This window comes from Danio rerio, chromosome 5 (genome assembly GCF_049306965.1).
Source record: "Danio rerio strain Tuebingen ecotype United States chromosome 5, GRCz12tu, whole genome shotgun sequence".
In the NCBI taxonomy this organism is placed as follows: Eukaryota; Metazoa; Chordata; class Actinopteri; order Cypriniformes; family Danionidae; genus Danio; species Danio rerio.
In genome coordinates, this window is record NC_133180.1 from 14467210 (window position 1) to 14486580 (window position 19371).

The window sequence follows — 19371 nt, forward strand, 5'->3', positions numbered from 1 at the left end:
ACCTCCATGTGTATGCTGATGGGTAAAATAACTGAACATGATTTGCCACCTTTTAAAGAGGCACAATGGAACCATTTTTATGTTTTTATTTAGCTGTTTTTACAATCAAAATTGTGTTTCAATTACAAAATTTAAGTGCACAATTGACCAAAAACACAAATCTTATTCAGAAGTTCTCATTTATTTAGTCACTGCAACATTTTCTCTAAGGATACTCAAGACAATATTAAAATGAGCTACTACAAACTAAACTGGACACTTGCATAACAGCCATTGCCTGAAAAACAAAACAGATGGGGAAAACTGATGGAGCACATATTTACATAAACTCCAGGAAGGAAAAAAACTAATGTTTTATGATGAGGCCAGTCATTAAAACGAAGGTCCTGACGACTCCATCAAGCGATGAAATCCAAAGGTCTGTTGAATCCACCTTTCCTGTTCATGTATTGCCTGCAAGAGAAATATGATTACATCATTGATCTCCTTCCTGCACCAAAACATTACATCACTGGCCACCAATGAGAGTGTTCGTCATTTAGCTGTGCAGTACCTGCAGAGGTGATTGGCCAAATACATAACTGTTGCTGGGATATTAACTTCATAAGTTACTTTTATCATAAGAACACATGAGGTTTGTGCGTATGCGAAAAATAAATCAATTACAGGAAATACAATTTAGAGAAATAATATCAAATAGAGAATCTGGGGTTCGGGCTGATGAACAATGTTAAGTGTTTAGAAAACAGATACTTTAAACACACACACACACACACACACACACACACACACACACACACACACACACACCTGTATTTTCTCTTCTGAGAAACATTAACCGCAAATGCTTTAATAGATCCATCCTTCTTCTTGCCCTGTCGATTAAAAACAACAACAATCATACACCATACATTATGCATACAATATAAAAAAAGACACTGCATTTACTAATCAGATGGCAGAAAATACTGCAGCACACACACACACACACACACACACACACACACACACACACACACACACACACACAAATGTGACATTTCATCCTCATCTTTAATTAGATTTTTACAGGAATATTTTAAGCATAGACTCTATAAAGCTGTGCCATCTAGTGGTTATTCGCAGGAACAGCGCTGCCGGTTTCTGGAACAGTTTGTTCTTTTACCGGCTACAAAATGCAGACAGCAGCTCACGCTTTAACACGGCCAAAATATTTGACTGACATACATCTGCTGCCAATGTTTGACATAATACAAGCATGCTTAGCATACATTGACTGCCTGTGTTATTAGAAACACCTGTTCAACTGCTTAACAAAAAACACTGAACAGCCAATCACATGGCAGAAACTTAAACACATAATCAGGAAGATCTACAGAGAGTGTACAATAGAGTAAAAGGTGACTTAAGTGTCAATTGAGTGGGCTGGGCTGACTTTTTCAGAAAAAGCTGATCTACTTTTGCAGGGTTACTGCAGGTTTAACCAAGTTAAATTTGAGACCATTATGAAGGACATTTTTAGACTCATAAAGGGCTAAACGCTAAGGAATTTTTCTAATGGCCCAGGTTGAATAGTTTTTTATTTGCTGCATCAAAAAATAAATAAATATAAGAAATATATATATATATATATATATATATATATATATATATATATATATATATATATATATATATATATCCGATAATAAATTAATTGTACATTATATTAGATATTTTAAATATTGTGTAAAAGCTCTACTTGTGTCCATACACTTTTTTCCAACTTAAAAAAAAAAATGGACAGATGTTTCAAAAACTATAATAAACTAAATGTATGCACAACAGTCTGTCCAGGTCGGTGTTCGCAGCAGTAAGTACATGGAGCACTTTTAAACAAATAAAATTGTAAGAAAATAAACCATTATGATAAATAGTTAAAAGTGAAAATAAAAACAAATAAAAATTGAAAGTTTTATTGAGATAAGACTGTTGGTGATTATATGGGTGTTGGCCAGATTGGGTAGTAATACATGATCAAAGGAAAATTAAAACCTGTTTAAAAATGATTTAAGACTTACAACACAACATTTCAGAAAATTAAAGAATTTTAAAGCCTAAAAGAAATAAGACATTTTAACACTTTAAGAACCCACAGAAACCTTGTTTAGTCATGAGAAATTAATCTCTTTTCAAAAATTCTGCAGAAGATTGGTCTCTCCTTGATGGGAGTTGGCTCTTCTCATTCGCTGTAAAGATTTGGATCTTATAACTGGCTCATTTGTAAATGATGCAGCCTGTAGCACAATGATGTACTGGATCAGGTCCATATGTGAGAAGTTTTTGCTATAAACGAGAATTTTTTGTATTAGTTAATAAATTACCCATTACATTGTGTTATTAACACCAACACCTTTGCCAACCCATCAACACAAGAGGTGCCCAATCCTGTTTCTAGAGATCTACCTTCCTGCAGAGTTCAGCTCTAACACTGATGAAAAACTACTAAACCAACTAAGTAGGATCTGAAGGAGCACTTGGTAATTAATGACAGGTGTGTTTGATCAAGGTTGCAGCTGAACTCTGCAGGAAGTCAGATCTCAAGGAACAGGATTCGGCACCCCTGGTTTAAACTAACCACAATCCTCAGCCACCTCCTCACAGTTAGACCGGTCACAACAAAGACTTTTTGTTGTGCGATAAGTCAAAGAATTTTTTGCAATAAGCGATATTATAAAGATTATTTCATGCCACTAATTATATAATTATAATACAACAGTATAATGTAAAACGCAATCTAAATAGCCATAAACACCTTCAAGGGAAAAAGACTTTTCACCATTGAGGTTATTTAGATTCTGTAAATTGATGTTAAAAAGGTACGAGTATGTTAAAGGTATGTTAAAAAGGTAGATGTTAAAACATCCTATTATATATACACACACTATGACATGTCCAATTATTAATCTTGACACTGGTAAGGTAAAATGCAAATGTAACTGTAAAATAGCTTAATATTTGTGAATTTGTAAATATTTATTGCAACACTAAAAATGATTAAGGTCATCTCCAAGCATTGCATGACAAGTCAATATATTGATTATTGTGACAGGCCTACCTATAGTTACCATTAAAATCTACACCAATCCAAACCCTAAGCTAGTTATTAATGTCTACACGAACCCCAAGCCTAAACCTCCTCCTCACAGTTACTATTAACATCTGCACTAACCCCGACCCTAAACCTAGCCCTCACAGTAAGCATTCACGTTACAACGTGCACAATGAAATGGACCAGATCCAGTAAGCCATGGTGCAAGAGACTGCAGCAAGGACATCTTGTGATTTTTACAGACAACCATATCTAGGGTTGAAAGACAATGGTCAGAAAAAGAGCAGCAAAAAATGCATTGTTGATACCAGATTGGTTTGCGCTGATTAAACGGCAAAATGGACTCAAAATACCGGCAGAAAGTCTGCAGAAGAGCATCTTCTAAATGCCTAAAGAGATTACCCAATAATGAAAATCAGCTCATCATTTATTCTCCCTTATGTGGTTTTATTCCAGCTTTGTTCAAAATATCTTCTTTTGCCTTCAACAGAAGAAACTCAAATAGGTTTTGAACAAAATGTAAAGGACGGCAGGATTTTCATTTATGGATAAACTATCCCTTTCACATGTCAAACCCTGAAAGAGATGAGCTACAGCAGCAGTTAAGAGTTTGTACAAGCCCACTAAAATGTCAATAAAAGGTTATCTGGTCAGAAGAGTCCACATTTGGGTCAAAACTCAAACAAATCCATAATGCCTTGTATCAATACCTTTGGCAGAAGGTGGTTAATGGTGTGAGGAAGATTTTCTTGACATATTTTTGACCTTTATTACCAACCGAGTGTTTTTTTTTTATGTTTATATAACCTGAATGCTGAACATGCCCATCCCTTTATGAACACAGTCTTTTAAAGTCGTCATAAAAGCGGAAGTTAAGATTGCTTTTTTTTCCTATTGTGACATACATCCACTTGAAATGACCCTGAAATTAGAAAAAAATGTAGGGCAACGCATGATTTTGTTCTTTTGGGAACTAATTGGATTGTTGGAAGATGAGTGTTGCTAACAAAATTGTTGAATGGATGAAGGCAGAGCAATAAGGAGATATGCCCTGATAGATCCTCCTGAAAGACATTCCATGCGGAAAAAAAAACTAATTTAGAGGCGGGAAGGAAGGTTATGATATTTGATAAAAGTGAATGGGTCCTTCACAAAACAATGAAGTGTATATATACATCGTTTACAACAAGCACTACAATTTACAAATAATATGCACGTGTATATGGAGATGGATGAATGGATGCATAGATAGATATTGATTTAATTTGTAATTATAATCTTGTGATATTAACTTTCAGCAGGATAACACATCACGCCAGAAATCAAATAAACTCAAACTGGTTTCTTGAACATGACAGTATAAGAACTCTACACACAAATGACCTCCAGAGTCATCAAAACTCGCCAGAAAAGGAGAAAGACACTATGGACGTGCAGCTGACAAATCTGCAGCAACATGCCAATCGTCACCTTAGCATTAAAAGGCTCTATCTGACATTTTTTGTCAAAATTGAGTTATTGACATATTCTTATTAAATGACAACTTATTTACATTATGGGATGTTTTTAAAAGTTGTTTACATTAAGACTTTTAATTTAAAAAGCAAATGTTACACACATACTGTTTGCTATGGAAAGAAAAAACTTTAAAGCTCAATTTCTCAAAATCATTCAGAACGCAAAGAGAACCTTATAATTCCAAAGTGACGCAATATGGACCAAAACTCAAATTACCTTTAAGGAATTAAAAGAATTAAGGCAGTTCTGAAGAGGAAAGAAGGTCTAACCTTTTACCTAATAAAATGGACATTGGTTACACGCTTAAACTGTAAGCAAAAAGAGTTCACCTTTGACGTCTCGAAGGATCCAAAGCCCATCAGTTTCATCATCTCGATTTCCTCTTCTGTCTTTCCCTGCATGTCCTCAGCTGCATGAGCAAACAGAAGACAAAACAAATCAATACATCATACATCACTTATATCATATAGATCACCCAAAAATTTAAACATAAGGTACTAAACATTTCCTCGTTTCCACACTAAAGTGGTTTCAAACCTTCAGGGATTTTCACAAAACAAGAAGATATTCTGAAGGATGTTGGAAACCAACTGCCATTGATATTCATAGTATCCATCATACCCAAAAATACAACTGAAGTCAACGGCAAAAGGTTTTCGCTAATTTTCAAACTATCTGTTTATAGTCTGTTTATGACAGAATAAAAAAAGCTCAAAACAAGTGTGAAACAGAAGGAGGGTGAGTAAAGGACAGAATTGTCATTTTTGGGTAAACACTCACTTTAGGGTCTGTTTTCAACACCATGACACCAGGATGAAAAGCCATCACATTTTGACACTTAACTTCTGTAGTTTGACACTTTTAAGGAGGATTTTTTGTGCATTATGAAGGTTTACAAGTTCCACTTTGAGTGATCCAATTGAATATTTCATAATGTAATACTATTATTCAAAACGTTGCATTCAGCAAGTGTTTTGTTTAAAAGCACATACTTTTATTCAAGCCAGGCAACATCAGCAAATAATGTTTTTTTTTGTGTGTGAATGAATGGCAGTTCTACACAAAAATGAATAGCACAACTGTTTTAAATATTGATTCTAAACAATGTTTCATGATTAGTTCAATATATTTATTTATTTGATAATCATATTAGAATGATTTCTAAAAGATCATGTGATCTTTGATTTGATAGAATAAATTACATTCCAACAGAAAATGCTTTAACAAAACCTTTACTTTTAAATCATTAAATAAATACATTGTCATATTTTAATTTAATCCTGTTTTTCAACCGCAACCAGTTGAATTTTTGTAAACAAACAGAAAAAGCTCTAAATCATTGCTCTCAAACTTAATTCTTGGAGGGCCACAGCTCTGCATAGTTTAGCTCCAACCACCTCCAACTCACACCTGCTTGATAGTCTCTGGTAGACTTGGAGCACCTTGATTAGCTGGATCAGCTGTGCTTGATTAGGGCTGGGGCAAAACGGTGCAGAGCTGCGGCCCTCCAAAAATCCAGATTGAGACCTATGCTCTAAATCAGTGGTTCTCAAACTGTGGTACGTGTAGCACTAGTGGTACGCAGGCTTCCTTCTAGTGGTACGCGGAGGAATTAAATATGTCATGTACATGCTACACACATTTCAAAATTTATCAAAAATTATGTATATAATATGCCATATATGACAAATAGCCTATATTTCTGAAGTAATCTGCAACGGTTTTTTAACAGTGTAGAGTTGTAGCTGCTCTAGTGGGCCTACTATGCTACTGTATTTCAATACTGCTCATTTTGGTGGTACTTAGAGAGACATTTTTTTCTGAAGTGGTACTTAATGAAAAAAGTTTAAGAGCCACTGGTCTAAATGACAATATGCTTGCTTGAAAGAAATGTTACTATACCGTTCTGGAATAAAACAAATATTAACATGTTACTCAAACACATACCTAGTAAAACCAGCACATCCCAAGAAATTAAATAGAGACGTATTATGCCCCTTTTTACAAGATGTAAAACATCTTTGATGTCCCTGGAGTGTATATGTGAAGGTTCAGCTCTGAATACTGAATACTGTTTTATAGCTCTTTGAAACTGCCCATTTTAGGCTTTGATCCTAATTGTGCCGTTTTGGTGACTGTCACTTTAAATTCAAATGAGATTGTGCTCTTTTCAAAAGTGGGTGGAGCTACAAATGCCTGTGTGTCAGTATAGTAGCAGATTCAAAGACAGGAATAACTTCTATGCTAATGAGAGACAGATCATCACTAATGGGTGGGACTTTCCTCCTCTGCTGACACGTACAGAGCAATAATGTCAATCAAAGTATTTCTGCAGACTGTTTTTATCAAGTGTTATTATAGAGAATAAGATTAGTACATTTTTATCATTAGAAGTTGGTTTATTTCCCTCATTGTTGCCACAAAACTTTGTTTAAACCCCTTATGAAAGTGATTTTTGCATAATAGGTCCCCTTTAAGAGTTCGAAAGTGCTCTCTTAATTTTTTGAATAGCTGTATATACAAATGCAATAAATTGCTTATTTTATTCTAAAGCTTGAGCCTCTAAATAATATTCAGGTTTTTTTTTTTACACAAGTATGAGATTTATGTTCTCGAATTTCACACTAAAAGAGGTATACAAGCATGATTATCAAATACGATACTCAACATACTTAAATCTATACTAAAGATCCTTTATTTTAAAATAATCAGCTTTTAAAATGATGTAACTTATCTGGCTATAGAATATTCAGCTTCAAAACTAATAATTCCTTACATTTACATAGTGGGGGACCACGGTGGCGCAATCGCCCCACAGCAAGAAGGTCGCTGGTTCGAGCCCCAGCTGGGTCAGTTGGAGTTTCCATGTGGAGTTTGCATGTTCTCCAGTGTTCCGGTTTCCCCCACAAGTCCAAAGACATGCACTATAGGTGAATTGAGTAAGCTAAATTGTCCGTAGTGCATGTGTGTGAATGAGTGTGTATATCCCAGTGATTTGTTGCAGGTGGAAGGGCATCCGTTGCGTAAAACATATGCTGGATAAGTTTGCTGTTCATTTCGCTGAGGCGACGCCAGATTACTAAAAGAGACTAAGCCGAAAAGAAAGTTAATGAATGAATTTAAATAGTTCTTTTCTGGACCCTCAAATCGCTTTAAACATTTTTGGGGGGAATCACCACATCCACTACCATATAAATTACAGTTAAAAGGAACTTTATTGTAAGGTAAAAACTGACTACATCTCCACCTGATATCTGATGGACCTTTGCTGGCTTTTCCTTCACATCCTTCCTGTCATCGTCTCGTCTGTCCTTCTGTCGCAGTGGAGACAGAGAGGAGGAGCGGTGTCTTCGCGGAGATCTGAACAAAAGAGATAAGGACACAGCTGGAGGAAGGGTTATCAGAAACAAGGGCTGTGCTATATTGGAAAAAAAAAACTTGACATTTCAATGTTTTATTTTTCTGTGATATATCATTGCCATATGAATATAATTTCACCAGATGAACTTGAGCCCCATTTCTCATTTTAGAATTCATTATTTTAGACTAGCTGGGATTATTTTGTAGGGCAGTGCATCTGCATGAAATATAACATATAAATGACAAGTCATCACAAATAATGCATGGGAAACAGCTTTGGCGTGTAAGTTGCAGAGCACTATGCAACAAGATATTGTAAACAAGCTAACGTTAACTAGACAAGTAATATTTAAATAACTCATATAGCAGATTCATCAACAATTACATTGGAAATCAGCATATTTACCACAACTAATTTATGAACGAGTCTGGATCAAGAAAATTAAAGGGAATCAATTTATTTAAAGTGAATAAAACACCCTCCTTACTGGAGTTCATCATTTATTGAGCCGCAGCCGCACACCTGACTCTTGTGTGTAAAGTAGGTGAGATGAACTAGGAAAGCAGGCAGTGGGCCAAACCAATGTAAGGAAGGGGAGAGGGAACGGTTTCTAAATGCATTTTTTGCATTTTGTTTTCTACTTTCACAATTATATAAGTTGTACATACATATATTTATCACAATTCAATTCATCTTTATTTGTAAAGAGCTTTTACAATGTAGATTGTGTCAAAGCAGCTTCACATAGAATATTATAGTGAATTGAAACAGTGTCAGTTTTCAGAGTTTAAGTTCAGTTCAGTGTGGTTTAATATTCAATGATGAGAGTCCAAACACTGAAAAGCAATCCATCAAAGCGAGAATTTTTTAAATATTTTTTTGGGACAACCATCGGATAGAGGGGAACATGTCCCCTCTGTCCCCCCCAGGATTTATGCCTGTGGCTGTGAGCTCATGTAGTGTACTCTGAACGTCTGACATCAGCAGCTCACCTGGATCTGCGTCTGTGTGGAGAACGTGATCGTGACCTTCGCCTGTCTCTGTCGCGGGACCGAGACCTCTCACGCTCCCTGCGCCGCCTCTCACGGTCACGAGAGGACGAGCGTGAACGGCGTCGCTCTGGAAATGACAAATGAAAAAGCTGTTACAAAACAAAAGGTTGGGGAAAAAATGAACAATAAAGGATGAATATCTGCTCTACCTGTACAAGTATCTTATGCCCTTTTATGGTATACAATTCATTTTCATATTCTTGTATGGTTTATATATATTCTTGTGTGTGTGTGTGTATGTAAATAAATAAATATATATATATATATATATATATATATATATATATATATATATATATATATATCTCAATAATACATATTGTAATACGTATATAAATAATACATATTAATTACATATTTTTAATGAGGTTCTCATAAAAAAAAAACAAATACAGAAAAATGGCCTCCTATTATGAAACATTTCCACTGTCTTTTATCTCAAGCATGCCCCTTTATTTTTCACAATCACACCTTTATTGGCAAAATCATTTTTGTTTTCAAAAAAAAAAAAAAAAGTTTCAAGTTTTAAAAAAATCTAACATCTGCCTTTACTAATATATATTAGACTCTCCAACTTCAATGACATTTATAGCCATTTCCTTGTAAAAGGAACATATCTATTATCTTTAAATATATATATATATATATATATATATATATATATATATATATATATATATATATATATATATATATATATATATATTCTCTCCGACTTAATTTTAGACTGCTTGAATATAGAAAGTTAGATTCAAGAGAGATAGTGACATTGATTATTTATATTATGTCACACTCTGCACTCTTTTCCAGAATTTTAGGATCTCTCCATATTCTGAATTGGCAAAAGGTTTAACTGGTGTGCAAAAAAACTAAACTAAATTAATAACAACATAAATAAACATAAATAAAACGGAATCACATGTACATGTAACAATTTTATCTTCAAACAGATTTTTGACATTTTCTATTTTACAATTGTATTGTTATGAACAATAGCAGACATTTCTTAATTCACCCCAGTTTTTTTGTGCACGTCTAATGAAAAACTACAGCAGCCTAAACAGCAGATCGCTTCATGGAGGTGAAATTCATGTATTTTGTCTGAAACTATTTATTTGCTCTTCTCAGAGAAATATGTGTGTTGTTTTAATATAAATAAATGAGCTAAGACTGTTTTGAGCAAAGATTTATATATAATTTCGACAATTTCAATAATAAAAGAAAGGTAATGGCAGTATTAATCACGTTCAATGTTTGAGATATAACAGTTTTAGTTTGGGTTTTATAGAACAATCCTCTTCATGTGTTCATGTTACTCATATTCGCACATTCAGACTTTTCCCTAAATAATATAATTTCATAAAAGTATTGTTTGCGAATTACAAATAGTGAAATATTAGCAGCAAATTAATATCAAAGTACAATATTGATCACAATCAATTAAGCGCAAACTTACTTGCATGCTATTTCATACTGAATGTTTAAAGTAGCGTGGTTAACAATATAGGGACCGTGTCACAGGTTGTTACTGTAGTGCGAATATTAAACCAACTTTACCTCAATCTATATCACTAATGTTACAAACCTAGCATAATCTGTTAAATCTTAATACATATAATATTTAAGAACAAAACAACAAACGCAATCAATATGGACGACACGGGTAAAAAAAAAAGAAATCAAAAGCTACTGTTAGTTATCAAGTCATTATATTTATCATATATAAAATAGGTCAATTTCACAGAATGAATGTAATGAGCAAGATTATTTAGCTGCTGGTGAGTTTTGTGATGGATGTGCGCCAGCTGCGATGTTTACAACGCCACCATCCATATAACGTTTATTTTAAGACAATATATGAATTCAAACCTCGTCGAGGGGGTGTCCGGCTCCTGCTTCTCCCCATTATTATAGTTGTATGGAATAGACTTTTCCTTTTCAAGCGTCTCTTTCACAATAAACAGCTATCCAGAAATTTCGAGACTCAAACGTCTGCTGGTCGCCATCAACTGTGCGTCACAAAAAGCAATCCGGAATAACTGGCCTTGCCTTTGAGTGTTCCGTAAAAATAGTTCCTACGCTCCCATTACAGCAGTGGTTGTCACGAGACAACGAGGGCGGTGATTTCCAAAAAAATAATTATTTTTTTAAAACTATTAGAATTATCATATTTTATCCATAACCTGCAGAATATATCAGTAGTTTTTAACATATCAGATATTTAATAGATCTAAAATTAAACCAAACTCAGTGAGATTAATATAATATAGTCAAATATTGAAATACATTCAATGAATACTCGACATTTTTTGCAAGTAGGCTCATTTTACAAGTCCCCTTAAAACAACAACAACAACAAATGTTTCTAAAATTTGTTATGATACGGCAAGGAACTATATGAAAGGCTTTGTGAAAGTTCAGTTGCTATTTTCTTGGCCGATATGGCTATACTCTATACTCTCTTTCCAGTGTAATAATCAATAATATTTGCTGCCAACAACGAGGCTGTGTAATGCTATCAGCAAAGTTCCTTAATTATTACACCAGAAAGAGAGTATAGTTCCTAGCAGTATCAGCCCAGAAAATAACAACTTTATTTTCCATCTTATGCATGATGTTACTAAGAGTCGTGATTTAAGCTAAAAGTGCTTATGCCAGACCAAGGCCAAGTTTTTTTTAAAAACAATCTGGATCAAATTGGTCCAGATTTGGAAATCCATGTTTTGCTATCCAGGATCAACTGATCTTACTTTTATTGTTCTATTTTCTAAAGGAACATTGGGTTGGATCACTGTGATCCCGATCCTAAATTTCAGCATTACAAAATCCTGTTTACCAGAGCCTTAAATGGAACCAACAGTGTAGCCTGGCTTAGCAAATAACAACAGGTTGGCAAAATACCAGCAGCCACAAGCAGCCATTGTTTGTTTTATTGTAAAAAGCAGAAACACTGCAATCAACAAACATTTTACATTTTTTAGTGTGTTCTAATACAATACTGCTTTGATATCGTTTTGTTGTTGTTGTATCCCATATCTCATTAGATGTGACATCCTTTATAGGATTCAGATATGAAGGAATTTATATCATAACCATTAAATTTGTGATGATTTACTTAAAAAATAAGACTTTATTTTATTTGGTTCAAAACTCACAACTGATTGTGAAGGAATAAGGATAAGCCTGTTTTTTTTTTTTTTTTTTTTTTTTTTTTTTTTTTTTTTTTTTTTTTTTTTTTTTGGATAAAATAGATCCCAATCAGTTCAAAGTTTTAAATAACAAAAAAGTCAGTTTTAAACCAAATCATATGTAAGATTGGATTACAGGGTCTGATATTAATTCAAAATTATATCATGGCTTTTGAAAAACCCATTGGTGTGTGTTTTAGATATATGTTAAGTAATACAGTTTAGTATTTAGCAGAATAGTTACTCTAAAAAATGTTAAGTTATTTATTTAACCCAATGGTTGAGTTAAACATATTTTGTGCTTTGTTGGGTTATTTTGAAACTTTATTAGTTTATTTATTAATAACTCAACCAGTTGAGTTAAATATTTGGTGCTTTGTTGGGTTATTTTTAACCTTTATTTGTTTTTTTGTTTAATAACTCAAGCAGATGGGGTAAAATTTTGAATTTCAACATTCAACTGATTTAACTGACACAAAACAGCTGTGTTAATATGTGTGCGTAATGTTTTTTGCGTTATAAAGTTGATTTAAGCTATAACGCAATAATATTGTTTTTTTTTTATAAAATTACCTCTTCATGTCGTGGTTTTTATATTCGTTTTACCATCCAAGACCATCTTTTAGAAGCGTTAGGATGTGTTTAAAATGTTTTGTAGATTGTGGACACTGTGAAGCCTGCTGCAGCTGCTGGACAGTCTTTACAGCACACAGAGCTCCATATTCTGCTCCATCAACACAGGATTTTCTGCTTGCACAGTTTATACTTTGTTCTGTTTCTTCATTGTTTGTGATTCTTCATTTAATTCAACAAAAGTGTCGAACAAAAATTTTATGGAAATAAAGCATTTTCAATAATTTTGAAAACTGTGTGTTATTTATTTACCCAGCCATAATTATAAAATGAATAGAATTAGTAGTGATAGTAGCAATAGTAATACCAGTATAGACAAAATAACATTTAATTAAAAAACCCAATGCATTGAGATAAAATAACCAATAGTTAGGAAGGTGCTATAATAATCTATAGTTGGGTTATGTGTTGGGGTATTTTAACCCAACTATTTTAACAGAGTTGTAAATAAAACAGGATTTAAGGATGTCTCCAGAGTGGCTTTTTTGGTTTCTTTTCTTGAGCATCCCAGCCACTAGCTCCCCATCTGAAAGATTTTTTAGCATAGTGGTAATCTCCAACTTCACAAGTTGTAATGTTCAGCTATGGTAATTGTAATGGAAATTCATTTTTAGATGAGCTTTATATATTAGAAACTTGTCTAAGACTCATTATTACGTGTGTGTATCTGTGTTCTCCATATGTTCATCATAAAACCTATGTGTACATTTTTTATAGATAACTATATTTCTTTAGATGAAAGCTTTTTCATTATCCTAAGAAGGATGTGTGGTTGTTATGAGCATATCGCACGAACAGCAGAAGACGCCTGATGTAATTGTAGATGAGGCCTTATTGGGAGTTGACCTCGTAAGCAGTACAAACTAGATAAAAAGGGGAACACACTTTGCTTTAGTATCTCACTCTGCAGAAACTGTTGTCGCTGTATGACTGTGATCTTCTTTATAAAGAATAAAACTTGTAAAAGACATCCCGGGTAAGACTTTGTTTCTTGACCACTGAGAGAGCCTCCTTAGAGAAAATAGCCACTATATAATATAGCTGTAATATGCAGATGGAAAGGGTATTGGCTGAGGGTAATCAATAGAAAAAAGGATTTTGGAAAAAGTTGTTTGTTGGTTTTTGTTTTTTCCATATGTGGCGGTAATGCTCCAAAAAGCTGGTTACCAACCGCCAAATAAAATCACAAGAAGAAGAAAAACCCATTATCAAGATTTGATCCAATCCGTGATCTGAAATCCCACTGGATTACTTTAGAAAAACTGGGCCAAGGAGATCACCTGGATAGATTTAAAAAATCTTCAACACAACTTTTTAACTCATTTTCAAAAAAACAAACGAATGAACACATAAACAAACAAAACACAAACAAACAAACTAGCAATCATTACATCCAAGTAAAAATCGAACCCAAAGAAAGAACTACAACAACTCAACATGGATGTGAACTTTAATGAATGATACATCCGATCCTAGCATTTTACATTCTAATATTGACATGGAATCAAGTTTATAAACCAGCTAATATACACACAAAAGCATTTAAATAACAGTGACGGATCATAAAAATAATTACAACTGCAAAGAAGTCTCCAGCATACATACAAAATAAATATACCCCCTCCCAAAAAAATAACAATTGGAAAAAAAAAACAAGTGGAATAAATTCGTGCATTTAAAGTTGAATTTTTCTTTGCAGCAACAAGCCATGATCTTGCTTATTTTGGCCTTCAGACGTGTGTGTGTGTTATTTGCAAGCCATTGCGATCATGATTTCCAGTGATTGGTTTATTTTAGGTTAGTTTTAATCCCTGCTATTCATAACAAAGTGAGATGTAGGATGTTTGAAAAAGATTCGTCAACTCAGAACACAGTTATGCCACATGTATGTATATAAACATGATAATGAGGAACAATCAGAATCGATAGACGTGAACAATCAATGCTTACTCAATGCCACATTCTTGTTTTCTTTTCTTTTATGCATATACTAAGTGCAATTCATTTTAAAGCAAAGGGAAGGGTCACATATTCAATGTGCATCAGTGAAGCATTGTGAAATTGAATGTGAAACGTGTTTCAGGTCACAAAACCATAATTAAAAACTCGTATGGCATGTGAACCCAGCGGGAACCTTCATGTAAAAATGACAAAATAGAAACAGGTCAAAAAGTGCGAATCGATTTGATGTCAACTGACTACCTTGAAGTTAAAATGCCATCGAACTGACATGTAATGTTGTCAAAAAAACCCCACATCATATCAAAAAAGCACATCAAAAATCTTTTGCAGTGCTATAATCATCCTAAAATGTTTTTTGATGCCAGTTTTAGAGGTCAATTTGATGTAATTTTGACATTAAGGTATAAGCATTGTAGGAAAAATCCAGTGTAAATTTATAATTGAAGCTTTCAGATGAATAAACATTTTTTATTACATATATTATGTATTAATATATTACTTATATAATAAAAAAACACAATGTTTGTAGGCTTTTTATTTAACTCATCAGTTTTTTTTTAATGTATGTTGTCAGATTCCTTAGAATCAATCTTAATACTATTAGATTTAATCAGCTAAAATATGAATATGGTATAAATATATCTAGAGCTGTAGAATCAAGCCAGATCCAATTAGTTCAGTTCCATGAGATTGGTTTACTTATTAACCAGGGGCAAAATTTATGCAGCTCCATATTCCACACAATAGATTAAATCCAATGTGCTTTAAATGAATAAGAAACATATTAAACACATTGGATTTATTGATATTATTTCAGAAATCTTTTATTTGTTCCATTTATCAGATATCAGTCAAGTACAATGCAGAAAAAAGAAATTAAACTGATAGACAGTGTGGGTTATTTGGAGCATAAAAATCCTGTACTTTTTAGATTAAAGTAGTCAAGTTCAATGATCGAATTCAATTTAATACAGCACAAGGGGAAAGACAAGGGGAATCCAACCTGAGAGAAGAACTAAATTTTAAGAGGTTGAAAACAAGAAGAACTTTAAAAAGTTTGTGTTTGTCTGTCTGTGGTGTGAAAGTATGGAACAGTCTAGATCTTGCTCTCAAAAAATGTCAGCATAATAATCAGTTTAAAAGTTGTATACATATATATTATTAAAGGAATATAATGATGAAGGTGATTGAGAAAGGATAAAATGAGAAAGGTATGATGAAACTTTAATTAATGGCTATTTGCAGTACTATGTTTTTTTTCCGTGCGGTCTATGTTACAAAACGTAAAGGTACAAATTGATTTAAACATATAATATGTCAAAGATGCCAAAAGGATAAAACATGTCTAATGTAAAAAAAAGGGATGAGTAAAAGAAGAAATACGTTTAAGTAATAGACAAATGAAGTATGTGGTAATGGGGTGGGAAAATAATAAGCTTGTGCTTCATCCAACTCCATTTTCGATCATGTTGAAATGTTTTTTTTTTTGTTAATTATGTTTTATGTATGATATTTTTGATCGAAAATAAACAAATCAAATCAAATATAAAGTTCAATTATGTTAAAAGTATGTAATCCAAATGGATGGAAATATTATATACAATCAGAATACAGAAATCTTATTTGTCAGGCCTACATTTTTTGATTGCATAATATGTTTTGTGTTGTATTACAGTGGTCAAAGCAGCATAAATGCACGGACATCAACTGGATGTCAAAATTTTGCAACGCTATCTCACAACAATTCATAATGTTTTGGTTTTAGTGGCTAACTCGTATGAGTTTGTATGATCTCATTGTACAATTTAGTATGATTTGCTCATCGCTTAATGACGGTGGTGTTTGGTTGTGAAGTTTGGTCCCACACCTCCTTTTTAAAATTGTAAATTTTTGTACTAAACTTTTGTACATTTTCATGCATTTTTGTACTTTTGTATTTTCGTACTAAACTGACAAAACCCACGCTATCTCACAGAAATTCGTAACTTGTTGATTTAGTGGCTAATTCATATGATATCAATCTCATTTGTAGAATTTAGTATGATTTTTGATGATTTATTTTATCCACCAATCACGTTTGGGTTTAGGGGTGGGGTTTGGTGCCACCCCAACCCCAAACCACCCCCCCCCCACTTTTTTTTTATTTGTACTTTTTTGTAAAACTAAACTCATACAAATTCATACAAATTAGCCACTAAACTGAAAAAACGTAAAATAGTTATGTTTTCTCGTGAGATCAGGCTGGGTTTGGACAACAAATCAATTAGCATTTTTGACATGTTTTTGCTCGGTCAATTTGATTTCATTTTGACATCAAGATCTTGTTTCATTAATGTTTAACTAACAAATATTAGTCATTGTCTGTTCAGTCAGTTAAATTATGTTAAAAGTATGTAATCCATATGGATGAAAAATTGACATGCAATCAGAATACATAAATCTTATTTTGTAATATTTTTTTGCATTGTTATTTTGGTGACCAAAACGACATCAATGCAACTGGACGTCAAGGTTTTCAATGCTATCTTATGGCAATTTGTAACTTTTTGATTTATTTATTCATGAATTATTAAATTAATATTAATTTAGTGCGACTTGCTCATCCCCCCAAGACAATTGGTTTTAGGGGTAGGGTTTGGTGACGTGCCTCCATTTAAAAATCATACATTTATACACTATACTTTTGTACACTTTTGGACTTGCATATTTTTATTCTAAACTGACAAAATCAACGCAATCTCATGGCAATTCGTAACTTTTTGATTTGTTAGCTAATTTGTATGATCTCATTTGTACAATTTAGTACAATTTGCTCATCCCCCCATGACAGTTGGGTTTATGGGTGGGGTTTGGTGCCACGCCTCCTACATTTTAGTACTAAACTTTCATACATTTTCAGATTTTCTTATTTCCGTGCTAAATTGACAAAGCCAATGCTATCTCACGGCAATTCGTAACTTTGATTTAGTGGTTAATTCGTATGAAATTGTACGATCTCATTCGTACAATTAAATATGATTTGCTTATCCACCAATGAGGGTTGGGTTTAGGGGTGGGGCTTGGTGTCATGCCTCCTTCTTACATTTTCATACGAGTGAACTTAAAATAGCTTGAAATTAGCTACTAAAATGACAAAAAGTAAAATAGTTACATTTCCTCGTGAGATTAGGCTGGATTTTTGTCATGTTTTCGCTTGATGTGAATTTGATTTTGTTTTGACATCAAGGTTCCCGCTGGCAAGGTCAGTAAATGGATACACAGTGGATGTGAAGTATTAGTGAAGAAAACGTATCTGTAAGAGTTCAAGTTTCTGCCTTTTCTTTCTGTTTCTTGCTTTTCTTGAGAAAACAGGGCGCCTTGAACTTCTTCTTTTTCTTGGATGGGGATTTGGACGGCGAGCCCTCGGGGGTGTTTCCTGCAGGCTTGTTGGGCGGGGCTGTGGGCGGGGCTGAGAGCGTGGTTTCTGAAGTGTCAGTGGTCGATAGCGCCTTCATTTGCTTTTCAAGCTCCTCCTGCTTCTTCTTCTCATCACCTTTATCATTTTGAACAGCATCTGCAGTTTTTTCATCTGTATGCGAATGCAATTGAAATAAAAATGCAAAAGAAATAGTAAAAGAAAAATAAAGAAAAGCAGTTAAGCATTTGTCAGGATGTTAAGCGGTTTTAACCATGGCACAGAAGCAGCTGCTAGTTGTGGCCAACAAGCTGGTTCAAGTTGTGTGCAATGTCTTAGTTTTCTATATACTCACTAGTGAGACAAGATCTCAGTACCAAACGACTGTCCTACAAATTATAATAGAGGGACAGAGACAGACAGAGAAGATGTGAAGACAGATGGAGGCCAAACAGTAATGTCACACGTAAATAAAAACAGAAAAATTAAAATGAAAACACAGACACAGACTTGAATACAGACTACCCATGTTACTCTGCGTCCAGTTAAAGGCACTGTTCACCCAAAAGACAACCTCTGCCATTATTCGCACATTTGTGGAATAATAAATCACAGCATCGTCACAGCTGGATTTGTGGATTTATAAATGGTCAGATTAATCACTTTTTAAAGCAATTAGTTACTTTACTTTAAAAAAAGTGAGCAAACCTGTTGCCTTAAAACCCACAAATTGACTTTACTTAAAAATTGAATAATCCCAATGTAACTTGGAACTGTTAAGTTGGCTTAGTTTAATAAAGTCTTTGTTAATGTTACAAGCAAAGAACCAAACCAACCAGCTACACTAGAAACTTTTTTTAAGAATTGATTTTTAAAACTTTTGATTTGAAGCAAAGGATATGAAATTCACAGCCGATTCGAATGTTGTTGCTTGATTGAATGGGTGGTATCAGTGGCTGTTATTATGAATAAACAAGAATTATTTTTCTTATTTGTTAAATTTCTCATTAATTGTATTTTAGTATTGTCTTCCCCTCGGGGAGTTGGTGGAGGGGCGGGGGATTGGCTTGGTTTAACAATATTAGATGAATCTTTCAGCACAGACCTGTTTTGAGCTCTGAGGTTGTCAGTAAATGGTAGCTTATATGAAAATAAACACATTATGGGTAACA

At 33.6% G+C, this 19371-nt stretch overlaps 2 protein-coding genes across 21 annotated transcripts in view; both read right to left on the minus strand.

Moving 5' to 3' along the window:
• Positions 1–50: 50 nt before the first annotated feature.
• Positions 51–11034, minus strand: snrnp27 (small nuclear ribonucleoprotein 27 (U4/U6.U5)). The gene is given in 6 exon segments (NM_001002703.2): positions 51–453; positions 811–875; positions 4939–5018; positions 7857–7969; positions 8963–9089; positions 10892–11034. Coding segments are annotated over 6 exon segments (477 nt in total). The 5' UTR covers positions 10929–11034; the 3' UTR covers positions 51–398.
• Positions 11035–14275: 3241 nt separating this feature from the next.
• Positions 14276–19371, minus strand: part of add2 (adducin 2 (beta)) — a 53150-nt gene continuing 48054 nt past the window's right edge. For 9 of the 20 annotated variants that reach the window (XM_073951005.1, XM_073951001.1, XM_021476411.3 and 6 more), the window contains 2 exons: positions 18555–18588; positions 17257–18373 (listed from right to left, as the gene is read on the minus strand). In XM_073951005.1, coding sequence (XP_073807106.1) covers position 18373; positions 18555–18588 — 35 coding nt within the window. In that variant the 3' untranslated portion in view covers positions 17257–18372. 20 annotated transcript variants of the gene reach the window in all.